Source organism: Bos indicus x Bos taurus, chromosome 4 (genome assembly GCF_003369695.1).
Source record: "Bos indicus x Bos taurus breed Angus x Brahman F1 hybrid chromosome 4, Bos_hybrid_MaternalHap_v2.0, whole genome shotgun sequence".
Classification (NCBI taxonomy): domain Eukaryota; kingdom Metazoa; phylum Chordata; class Mammalia; order Artiodactyla; family Bovidae; genus Bos; species Bos indicus x Bos taurus.
The window spans coordinates 42,296,970-42,309,231 of NC_040079.1; the positions used below are offsets into that span (position 1 = coordinate 42,296,970).

At 44.2% G+C, this 12,262-nt stretch overlaps 1 protein-coding gene across 6 annotated transcripts in view; it reads right to left on the reverse strand.

The window, feature by feature from the left end:
* Positions 1–12,262, reverse strand: part of LOC113891324 (cytochrome c oxidase assembly factor 1 homolog) — a 94,653-nt gene that overhangs the window by 4,047 nt on the left and 78,344 nt on the right. For 4 of the 6 annotated variants that reach the window (XM_027539215.1, XM_027539212.1, XM_027539213.1 and 1 more), the window contains one exon: positions 1,215–1,314. In XM_027539215.1, coding sequence (XP_027395016.1) covers positions 1,215–1,299 — 85 coding nt within the window. In that variant the 5' untranslated portion in view covers positions 1,300–1,314. Of the gene's footprint in view, positions 1–1,214; positions 1,315–2,675; positions 2,728–12,262 lie in introns of all 6 variants that reach the window. The other 2 variants (XM_027539211.1, XM_027539210.1) reach the window with 1 other exon arrangement.

Genomic DNA, 12,262 nt, shown 5'->3' on the forward strand with positions numbered 1-12,262 from the left:
CTGCAGGCGTGAACGAGGTCGCAGCCATGACAAACGGAGCAGAGGCGGCATCCAGACCACCTTCCCTGAGCAATTCCTCCGTATCCCACAAGTTGTGAGACTGATTTAATTTTTACAACAACCTCACACGGAGGCCCTAAATATTACCCCTCATCACATAGATAACTCAGGCCCAGGAAGAAAACAGACTCCCCCATAAGATCACACAGCTAGGCCAGAGCTGGGAGTTGTGATTCAACCCAGGCAGTTGGTCGCAGAGCCCACTGGACTATCACTATCAGCTGACCCCAGCTCCCTCAGAAGGAAAGGCTGCCAGGCCCTCAACCTGAAAATGTATTCATTCCTGTCACATTCTGCCTCCGTTGCTCTGGCAGAGGGGCAGTGGTGCTGAGCTATTCCAGTCTGAATTATCCCTGGGAATGCTCATCTCTGGCCAACTCTAGACCCAGAGACCTCTGGGTCAGCCCTGAAGGAAGGTGGGGAAGAACGGGTGGAGGGGGCTGAGGCTATCTGCCTGGCTGTGAGTGATGCTCACGTCAGGGCAGGAAGTAACAGGGTGAGGAGCCAAGCCGGGCAGGCATAAAAGATCTTCAAAGAAAGTCAGTCTTTCTGCTGCTGCTTCGCAACCAGTAGCACTGAAATGCCCTTAAATGTCTCAGCTGCTCCCAATGATCGTGGTCTATCTTTACAAATTCAAATTTAGGTGCAATGGGGCTGAAAGCCGCATCTGTCAGGATTTTGCCAGCCTGGACTCTGCTTTTATCTTCTGCTCCTGCCCCAGTCCCCAGCTCAAGGTGTCCCGCCTGCCACTAACTGAACAGCAGAGAATGGCAGGGTGAACAGGCTGAGGACACTGGAGAAAGCCACACCTGGGAACCATCTGGTAGCCCCCTTTCCTTTGTTCTTTACATAATCTCAGAAATCTTGATGGATCCCCTGTGTGTGCACAGGGGTGAAAGCCCATCTTGCTTTTTCAAGGCTTCTTACGCAAATGAGTCCTGTTCCTTTTATTTGTTCTTGTGGCTCCTGGGAAAACTGGGATTACAGGATGAGAAGGAAGCTATAGCCAATGGAATGGTATACTGGCTGCTCAAAATAGCCCTTTCCGTCTGTCTCTAATCTGCTGAAAGCATCTGAAGTATTTCCTTTGATGGAGGAAAGGGCCAAGAGAACTAGGAGGCGGCCTTGCCGTGGGCGCTTCACCGGATACTTACTCTGGACCAGGTAGTACAGGATGGCGCAGCTCCCACTAGCTGCCACTCCGGCGAAAAAGACCTGTTTCCCCAGAGGCATTGACATCCTGCTTCCTAGAGACTTAGGAACAAAAGATGTGAATTTATGGTGAGATTCAGGTTCGTGCCAAGGGTTCTGCCTGGACTGGGCCCCATGGGGAAGGGAAAGCTACGGAGGAAGCCAGCAAGGAGGCAAGGCCGCCTTCCCTTTCAGAAGGCCAGGGCCAGTTCTGGAGTCCAAGTGAAAGTGCCCTCCGGAGGGTGGCCTGCATCCAGGACCGGGGCCACAGGGGCAAGGGCTGAGCACAGAGCAGGCATTCAGCCCTGCCGTCCTGATGGACAGAATGTGGCCCACGTGCCAAGTCCCACACAGCCAGGAAGCACAACCACTTTGTCTCACGCCGGCTGGTAAACAGGAAGCTTCTCCCTTTGTGGCAATAGCTGGTCTTGTAAGCCTACAAGCGGGCCTGAGCAGTCACTGGCTGCTTTCTTTCATATTTTGAGAAATGGCCCACCCCCTGGATAAGGAAACTGGCCATGACTTTCGGGCTGAATGAAGAGATGGAGAGGAGCCAGCTCAGCAAGTTCAGTGCACCAAACCCACTGCACTGGACTCAGATCAGCGAGTGTCCGAGTGTCTCTGCTAACCAACCTGAGTCAAGATGAACACATTCCCACTGTCTGCTCCTCCACTTTCTAGGCGATGGAGAGTAAGAACAGCTGCCTGCCTATCATTTCTGCAACCTGAAGGTAAATGAATCCTGAAGGTTCAGAAGAAGGCCTGTTGGAGGAAGTTCCTCATGTAGATACTCTTTCTGGGAAATGGTCATTGAACACACCCTCTGACAAGGCTAAAGTTGACCAGTTCTACACAGAAATATCAAACTCAGGGTTTAGATAAATCGAATTAAAAAAAGTTTCAGATCATCCCTATATTGTTTACTCATATACTGTTTTGTTCAACTAAGGAAAGGGTACCAAAACTCCAAATCAGTGTCCTCCAATGCCGTGGGAGTCTCGGCTGTGCTCTCTGGTAGGTAAGGATATTTCTCAAAGTGGAGGGTAAACTCAATTACAGTAGTGTGATCTGGGAAAAAAACATTTAGTCTCAGGATGAAAACAGGCAGAGCATCTCCAAAGAATGCATTAGTCAGATCTTGCTTAACGTGAAGGAGAGCTCAACAGGGTGTGGCAGTGAGCAGGAGTCATGCACAGCTTCCTACACGGCTATCGTTTCTCAACTGAGCATGAGACGGGAGGAAAAGTCTTAAGCAATTCAGAGAAGAGCCACCACATCCCTGACGTGGTCTTGCAGCCAGCCACAAGTGAAGAGTGAGGACCAGGGGAACCCACAACTATTTGGGGAGAGACATCCATCTACTGTCTAACCTGAGGACACCGGGAGGCACCAGATGGGGAGCTAGGCCCCAGAACAGTCATTACCTTTGCCACTTCATAGCCCAGTTTCCTTGAAAACCATCTAAGGAAGGCTGCCCTGCAATCAGACAAAAACTACATTAGAAGAACTTTTTCAGGGAATTCCCCTGGTGGTCCAGTGGGTAAGCCTCCAGGCTCTCACTGCCAAGAGCCTGAGTTCAATCCCTGGTCAGGGAACTAAAATCCGACAAGCTGCTTAGTGCAGTGAATGAATTAATGGATACATAATCACTTTCTCAAATACAATTTTCTTTGGTTGATAGTTTTACACAGCTAAGACTTATTACCAGTCTAAGCTTTGGAGAAGTTCTAAAATGAGCCTTATCTGGGTTTCCCCTCTTTCTCTTTTGCTATATTAAGAAGAAAAAACAAAGCCTGCTGGTTTCCTGTCAGCATACTGTGCACTCTGCATGTTCTCCTGCAGCAAACCAGAAACTGGTGCGGGAAGAGAGGGCATTCAACCTCAGCACACAGAATGCGGCCAGTCTGCAGCTACTGACATGGGATGCTTAGCCATGTAAGCTGTGCTCCATGGATTAAAACAGCTTTTCAGGGTTAAAAGAAAACAGCAATATAGTGAATGTCTATGTCGCCTTTAATGGTGCTGCTAACAGCTACTACTCATATCTCTTACTATTTATTATGTGCCTGGTGATATTCTAAAGTGAAAGGAAAGTGAAGTCGCTCAGTCGTGTCTAACTCTTTGCAACCCCATGGACTGTAGCCTACCAAGCTCCTCTGTCCATGGAATTTTCCAGGCAATAGTACTGGAGTGGATTGCCATTTCCTTCCCCAGGGGATCTTCCCGACCCAGGGATCGAATCCGGGTCTCCCGCATTGTAGACAGACGCTTTACCATCTGAGCCAGCACTGCACATATATTAATCCATTAAACTCTCACGACAACACCAGGAAGTAGAGGAACAAACTGCTGTTAAAACTGAGGCACAAAACGATTAAGTAAAATGCCCAGAATCTCACAAGTGTGTGAGTGGTAGCCCTGGGATTCAGGCCCAAGTAGTCCAGCTCCAGGGGCGGTGTCTTCACCTACCACAGTCCACTGACTAAGGTATCTGTCATTTCAGAAATACTGAGATGTGGGGGGAAAAAATTACATCTCAGCGTTATAATATATTCACAACATTCAGTGCAAAAGCCTTGTCAAGTGTGCTTTCCCTGCTATTTTTCAGACAAGAGCATGGCATGAATTCACACCTTTGTTCTTCCTTTAGCTTAGCAAACAGGTGTTGAGGGCCTGCCCTGGCCAGACTGATGGTGCTGGGGATATGGACAATTCCCACCAATTACAACACGGGGCCATGGAGCACAAGTGCACAGGCAGGCACACCCCTCTACCCTCCACCCACTCAGGGCGCCCCTCACAGGGTAAACAGCCTGGACTCATACATTTATCGGATGGGTTTCCAGTAGTAGGAAGTCCTATGCAGTACCTTGTTCTAACTTGCACAAAGGCCCCTGTGGGTGAGCAGCCCAGTTAGTGTGACCCAACACATGAGCAGGAGAGGAAGTAGCATCCAGGAAGTGGTCCGCCCTGCTTTCACAGAGGAAACCAACACAGAGCGGAGAGAGATGAAGGGGTGGGAAGAGGGCTTCAGGTTCACAGAAATGACAAGCAGAGGGAGGGCAGAGTGGCAGAACCAGAGCTGCAGAAGTACAGAAGGGGAACCATGGGAAATGGGTCTAGAAATGGAGGTGTTTGCTCAGAGAAGCATCTACCCTGTGTGGCTGGGTCGACTCTGCAGGAAAGGGCTGCAGAAAGGAGAGGGATGGGATAGGGCACAACCAGCCAGGTGACTTCTGCAACAGCCCAGCCTACAGCTCACACCAGAGTGTGAGGATCAAGAGGATGGTTTCTTAAAATATTTAGGACAGTTCTTATATATTTGCTAATTTATACACCAACTTCTTCTAAAAAGAATGATGGGGCTAACAAGGGTATTACATGTCAGAAGAGAAGTAAACAGATGAATAAGGAAATGACAAATGGAAAACAATTTTAAGAAGAAAAAACTGGGGTAAAGTTAGTACCCCAAACTATACACTGTCATGCACTAGCCATTTCCTCAAGGTGGCCACAGTCTTGACATCAAGCTTCCTATCTGCTCAGCAGAAAGGGGAGCCTAAGTAGCTACAAGGTCCAGAGCATCCATGGAGGAACACCACCCTCCTAATACCATACCTGCTATCTCTCCCACGCGTGTTCAGAGAGGCAATCTCTCAAGTGGGTGATGTTACAAACAGCACCCCTAGATCTTTTTATAAAATATCATAATCAAAACCACAATCACAGTCCAAGAAAAAAAAAAGCATAAATAGAATCTCACAAGTGACCCAAATAGTGAGGACTTGCTACTCTGACTCTGTGGAGCGCTAAGGCAGTCAGGATCCACCTGGTCTCCAGGGAGCCACTGAGTGTGTCCAAGCAAGAAGGGATTGGGATGGGAGAAAGGGGGGCTCAGTCTCTGCTCCTTTTTACCCAGCTTCAGTTTCCCTGCCTCATCAGCTAACTTTTGAATAAAGTATTCAGCAGCCCCTAATCTCACAAAAAAATTCAAAAAAGCTCTGTAAAACTAGAGACAGACTTTAGGCTACCTCCAGGAAGGTGACATTTTATATCTAAGTGTTTGATAAGAATTGAAGATTTTTTAACGAAGTGAAAATCTCCCAAGAAACTCAAATTCAATTACTCTTCTTATTGGTTGGTCACTAAGTTGTGTCTGACTCTTTGCAACCACAGGACTGTAGCCCATCAGACTCCTCTGTCCATGGGAATTCTCTAGGCAAGAATACTGGAGTGGGTTGCCATTTCCTTCTCCAGGGGATCTTCTCGACCCAGGGATCGAACCCACATCTCCCACATTGGCAGGTGAATTCTTTACCACCGAGCCACCAGGAAGCCCTCAATTAACCTACTACACAGCCAAGAAGAATTTTTTTTTTTTTTTTTTGCTTTACAATTAACTAAGAGGAAAGGGTTGCAACTCATTTTGAAGATTAAGGGATGGTTAGCCACGGGAAGGTGGAACAAAGTACAGGCAAGATGTCTCCAGAAAGCAGTCCTAATAGCTCTGTTCTGACACACAAAGGGTACTTGGGCCCCAGTGGTTTCAAAGTGCTGATCCCCTTTCTAGAATCAAAATGCAAGAGTTGGCATAGGGTTGGAGACTACCTCCTGGCTGCTCCCCTCAAGCCCCTGCAGATGAAGGAGGTCTGCAGAAGTCTCAGCAGCAGGGTGGACAGAAGAACCCCTGAGGGTTCGAGCCACAGAAAAATACCTGAGCTGGAAGGAGGGAAGCAGTCTCACGGTGCAATCTCAACCTTTGCACGTCAGAATCCCCTGAGGACAGCTTAGAGTCACGTAGCTCTTCCATAGCAGAGCAATGACGTCCGTCTGTCTGACCCTGCAAGCCATGGTCCTTCCACTGAGTGACAAAACACACATTACAGATCATAGATTTCAGAATAATCAGATTCTCACACAGGTGGTATGTGCTGTCCAAAAGCCACTCTAAAGTTCACGTGTCAATATATCCCCAAGTCATCATTTCAAGGGTCAAGACAGAGAGAACACTGCTCAGAAAATACTGGATGGAGGAGAGGCAGGTCTTCCCATCTGTTGAATGACACTGCCTACAATACTGCCACTCTTAGAAGACTACACATCCTTCCAGCCTTTAGAAAATCAAACCATGAGGGGAAGAGAGGGCAGAGGAGGGGAGGACATCCGACTTAAGAAAACAGACATGAAAAAATTAAGGCAGTAAGAAATAAAGTGAAAGAACAAGGAAGGACTAGACCAAAAAAGACCAAAAAGAGACAAAAAATAAAATATAAGAAAAGAAGTGTGACTAGCAAAAAAGAAAACTGGGGCTAAATTTTAAAAGAATGAAATGTAGTGTTTTGAGGTAAAGGAGACAAAAGAGGCTAAAAACAAAAACCAAAAATACAGCAGCATGCAAATAAATGTGATTAAAAGATGTTTTAAATTAAAAGACAATAAATATTCTCCCCAAAAATAAAAGTTAAGTGATGGCTTTGTTAGAGGGAATCCATTTACAGTGTTTACATTATGTATATTAGATCATCACAGTTGTATATTTTAAATATCTGACAATTTTGTCAATTATACCTCAATAAAAATGAGAAATGAAAAAAAAAAAAAGGTGATCATGTTAAAATGAGACCAGGAAGGTGGAGCTCTAGTCCATTTTGACTAATATCCTCATAAGAAGAGGAAGAGACATCAGGGATGCAGGTGTGCAGAGAAAACAACGTGAAGAGGCAGCAAGGGGACCACCTGCGAGCCAAGGAGAGCGGCCTCAGAGGGAGCCATCCACCTACACCTTGGTCTTGGTTCTCCCAGCCTCCAGAACTCTGACAATATAAATTTTTGTTGTTTAAACCCCTTCCCTGAATTAAAAGACTACGAAGGTAAGCATTTTAAAAATTAAGCTTTCTAACCAGTTTTGGCTCTGAAGTCTTAGAATAACCAAGTGTTTCTAGAAGAAAACTTTCTGTTCCGAACTCAGGATAATCATGAGGAAAGAACCTGGCAGGAGGCAACTTTCCCCCGGGTAAAGGTGAGTTAGGAATGCTGATAAAAGGCTGTCCAGTGTTGATAATAGATCCAAGTACCTGGTAGTGATTCCAGGAAAACAGTGACTACCTGGAAGAGATCCTGGTGCCAATAAAAAGGACTGCGCTCAGTCGCTCAGTTGTTTCTGACCTGTGACACCATGGACTACAGCCCGCCAGGCTCCTCTGTCCATGAAGTTTTCCAGGCAAGGATACTGCAGTGGGTTGCCATTTCCTACTCCAACGCATTTTCTTAACCCAGGGACTGAACCTGCGTCTCCTGCACTGGCAGGTGGATTCTTTACCACTGAGCCACCTAGAAAGCTCCTTAACATTTTTTTTTTTTAATAATGAAATATAGGATGAAAACAAAATGTAGCTGAAGAGGGCACCAGGCGACCTGACATGAATTTTTAAATCCCATTTAAAACACCTATAAAGACACACACAAGAAAAGAGCCTACTTCAGACAGTAATATATTACTAAAATCTGGGAGAAAGTTCCACTAACTAGTGTGAAAGAAGACACAGTTCAGTGGCCAACCGCAGCCCCACCTACCTCTGAAGGGTAAGAGCACAGCTGCCAGGAAGTGCGTGGGAAGAAGGTGCAGCCCTTCACCTCTCTCCACCCCCAGCCCAGGGTTCCTGGGTTTGCAGCAATCAGGAAACAGGCAGCCAGCCCCACACTGGGTGAGCCCTGACAGCCACGATCCCTTCCCCATCCAGAAGTTCTATATCCATTCAGAGGCTACAATCCTAGTCAGTAAAACTTCACAGCAAGTAGAGAAAGGACTGGCACTGGCAACAATTTACTCCAAGAAATAAAATAATATGAAGAAGAGCATTGATTTGGACACATCCTTAGTTATTGAAAGACAATACATGTAAGAACCAAGTAAGATGGGCTTCCCTGTTGGCTCAGACAGTAAAGAATCTGCGTGAAATATAAGAGACCTGGGTTCAACCCGTGAGTTGGGAAGATCCCCTGGAGGAAGGCAAGGCAACCCATTCCGATATTCTTGCCTGGAGAATCCCCAGGGGCAGAGGAGCCTGGTAGGCTACAGTTCATGGGGTCACAAAAAGTCAGACACGACTGAGTGACTAAGAACACACAAGATGGGAATAAAGAGACATCATGCTAAGAAGGAAACAGAAGAAACTCAGGTAAGATTCCAAGGAAACTCAAAAATGTAACAGCACACCTGACACTGAAGTGAAGTCACTCAGTCGTGTCCGACTCTTTGTGACCCCATGGACTGTAGCCCACCAGGCTCCTCAATCCATGGAATTTTCCGGGCAAGAGTACTGGAGTGGGTTGCCATTTCCTTCTCCAGGGGATCTTCCCAACCCAGGGATTGAACCCAGGTCTCCTGCATTGCAGGCATACGTTTTACCGTCTGAGCCACCCTGACATTAGCGCTTGAGAAAAACATCAGAATTAACATGACCAGAAAAGCTGAATTCATAATAAGGAAGTTACATTCAAGAAGTTACATTCAAGTCTTCCCTTGAAGACTGGCCCAGTGGCCCAGTGGTTAAGACTCCATCTTCCAATGCATGGGGTGCATGTTTGATCCTTGGTTGATCACAGAACTAAGATTTCACATGTTATGTGGTGTGGCCAAAAGTTAACAAAAGTTTTCCCATAATGTACAATAAAAGAGCAAAAACAGAGTAAATGACAAATGCCAATTTCAGAACTAAGATCTAACAAACCTGATCATCATAACTGCTGTTAAACTGAAGACAAGACAAAACAGAATTATACTAGAAGAAAACAAAATTGAAAAAAGACAAAAATGTACACCATCTTCCGGATCTATTCACCAACCCTCACTGGCAAAAACTTTTTATTACAGGGGGAGAAAAAAAATCCCAGTACCCTAAAACAGTATACCCATAAATGACAATAAATTTCCCAAGACAAAAGAATAATAACAATAAATTCCTGGGAAGCACTGAGTGTAATCCAAGACCTCTAAAACCAGGAATTCCCTGGCAATTCAGTGATTAAGACAGCTCTTTGACTGCTAGGGGCGCTGGTCAAGGAACTAAGATCCCACAAGCCATGTGGTATGGCCAAAAACAAACAAACAAACAAAAACTTTACAGCCAATCAAACTCTGTGAAGACAGAGGAAGTCATTATGTATTTGGAAAGAACCCAGATGTTACATAATCCACATAGCCTTCCTGAAACATTAGTTAAAGATATATTACATTTTATCAAAAAACAAATCCAAATTATCTAGGAAAAAAAGTGTATTAGGAAAGACAGTATGCAATTAATTAGATTTAATTAGATTTAGATGAACTCCGGGAGTTGGTGATGGACAGGGAGGCCTGGTGTGCTGTGATTCATGGGGTCGCAAAGAGCTGGACACAACTGAGCAACTGAACTAACTAACTAGATCTAGATTTAATTAGATCCAATTAATTAGATCTAAAAAATTATTGTTTATGCTGTTACAAAATGAATTAAAACATCTAAAACTTTTAAAAATATATATATAATATTCAAATTTATAACATGGCCTAAAATTCCACATAATACCATTTCACACCAGTCAGAATGGCTGCGATCCAAAAGTCTACAAATAATAAATGCTGGAGAGGGTGTGGAGAAAAGGGAACCCTCTTACACTGTTGGTGGGAATGCAAACTAGTACAGCCACTATGGAGAACAGTGTGGAGATTCCTTAAAAAACTGGAAATAGAACTGCCTTATGATCCAGCAATCCCACTGCTGGGCATACACACTGAGGAAACCAGAAGGGAAAGAGACACGTGTACCCCAATGTTCATCGCAGCACTGTTTATAATAGCCAGGACATGGAAGCAACCTAGATGTCCATCAGCAGATGAATGGATAAGAAAGCTGTGGTACATATACACAATGGAGTATTACTCAGCCATTAAAAAGAAAACATTTGAATCAGTTCTAATGAGGTGGATGAAACTGGAGCCTATTATACAGAGTGAAGTAAGCCAGAAGGAAAAACATAAATACAGAATACTAACGCATATATATGGAATTTAGAAAGATGGTAACAATAACCCGGTGTACGAGACAGCAAAAGAGACACTGATGTATAGAACAGTCTTATGGACTCTGTGGGAGAGGGAGAGGGTGGGAAGATTTGGGAGAATGGCATTGAACATGTAAAATATCATGTAAGAAACGAGTTGCCAGTCCAGGTTCGATGCACGATACTGGATGCTTGGGGCTAGTGCACTGGGACGACCCAGAGGGATGGTATGGGGAGGGAGGAGGGAGGAGGGTTCAGGATGGGGAACACATGTATACCTGTGGCGGATTCATTTTGATATTTGGCAAAACTAATACAATTATGTAAAGTTTAAAAATAAAATAAAATTAGAAAAAAAAAAAAAAGTAAAATCATGCTGAAGCCCCCAGTCATCATAACTTATTTCATGGTGCAGCCTGCAAGGCTCCTCTCTCCATAGAATTTTCCAGGGAAAAATACTAGAGTGGGTTGCCTTTCCCTTCTCCAGGGGATCTTCCCAATCCAGAGATCAAACCCAGGTCTCCTGCATTATAGGCAGATTCTTTATCATCTGAGCCAAATTGGAGTACAAGTACTATTACTTTTCTTGATGTTGATACAGAAGTTAATAGAATTAAAAGCATATGCAAATTCACAAAAGGAAGTAAAAGTCTGAGCCCTAAGAACAATATCATGTCAATTAAAATAAATGTGAAGGGTTTAGACTCTCATATTGTGGTAAATAGGCTCCCAGGATGCCCTCAGTGAACCACACTTCCTGGTATTCGCACCTTGATATGAATCGGGCCTGGCTCTAGGACTCCTTCAGCCAACAGAATGAGGCCAAACTGACCCTGCGGCAGTTCTATGCCTCAGCTTTGAGGAGGCCTGGCAGCTTTCACTTCAGCACTGTTGGGAGTCCCAAGCCATCATATAAAAAGTATGGTTACTCTGCCCTACTGTAGAGATCACATAAAAAGAGTAAGTGAAGACGCCACAGGTAAGGGAGAGGACTGAGACTACATAGTAGGTAGACAGATAAACAGTATGCCCCACTGTCCCAAGAACTATCCCTGCACCAAGGCACTAATAACCACGTGAATGAGCCTTAGTGGACATTCTAGTCCTAGTGAGCCACCAGATGACTACAGTACCAGCTGAATAACCATGGAACAGAAGAACTATCCAGCTATTCCAACTATAAATCAGGAGAGTTATCAAAATAGTTCTAGCTTAAAGCCACTAAGTTTCGAGATGGTTTGTTATGCAGCAACAGAGAACCAAAACATCTTTTAAAAGCTTTTCTAAAAGGATTTTTAAAAAATCAACTCTTTCAAATTTACATTATTTTTAAGAGTAACAATCTAAAATGCAATGAAGGCTTAAAAACAGAAGACTTGGCATATTCATACAAAAACAAAGCAGAGTGGAAACAAAGAGTCAGTTCAAGGCAAAAAGCACTACTTGGGATAAAAATAGACAAAAATACAATAGTTATAAAAATTGGTGGCAAACAACACTAAAATATACTGCCAAAAACAACTAAAGATAAAATTTAAAAAATTGAAAACCACCATAGTAGGAGACCAACATGTCATCTCCCATCTTTAACAAATCCAATTTAAAAAAAAGCAATCGAGAACAGGGAATTTGCATAATTTTTTTGAACCTTGCAAGCTCAATGTGTGTGTGTATCGATACATATTTGAACATACTGAAACTTTGCAGTGTCTTAACAGGCGGCATTCCTTCCATAAGGCTTTGTGGGACTGATGCAAACATTCTCCTGTTTTCACTGCCCAACCCTGTGACAACTTCTTGGAGAATAAATCTGTATGGCTCATGAGAGGGCAAAACAAGTATAAATCAGTAATTAGATGTCTTAAACCAATTAATCTGAGCCATTGTGGAAATTCATCTCATACTATTACAAGTGGCTATTATCCTTAATTTTAAAAATAAAATGGTAAAATTTTGAAACTGAATTTTA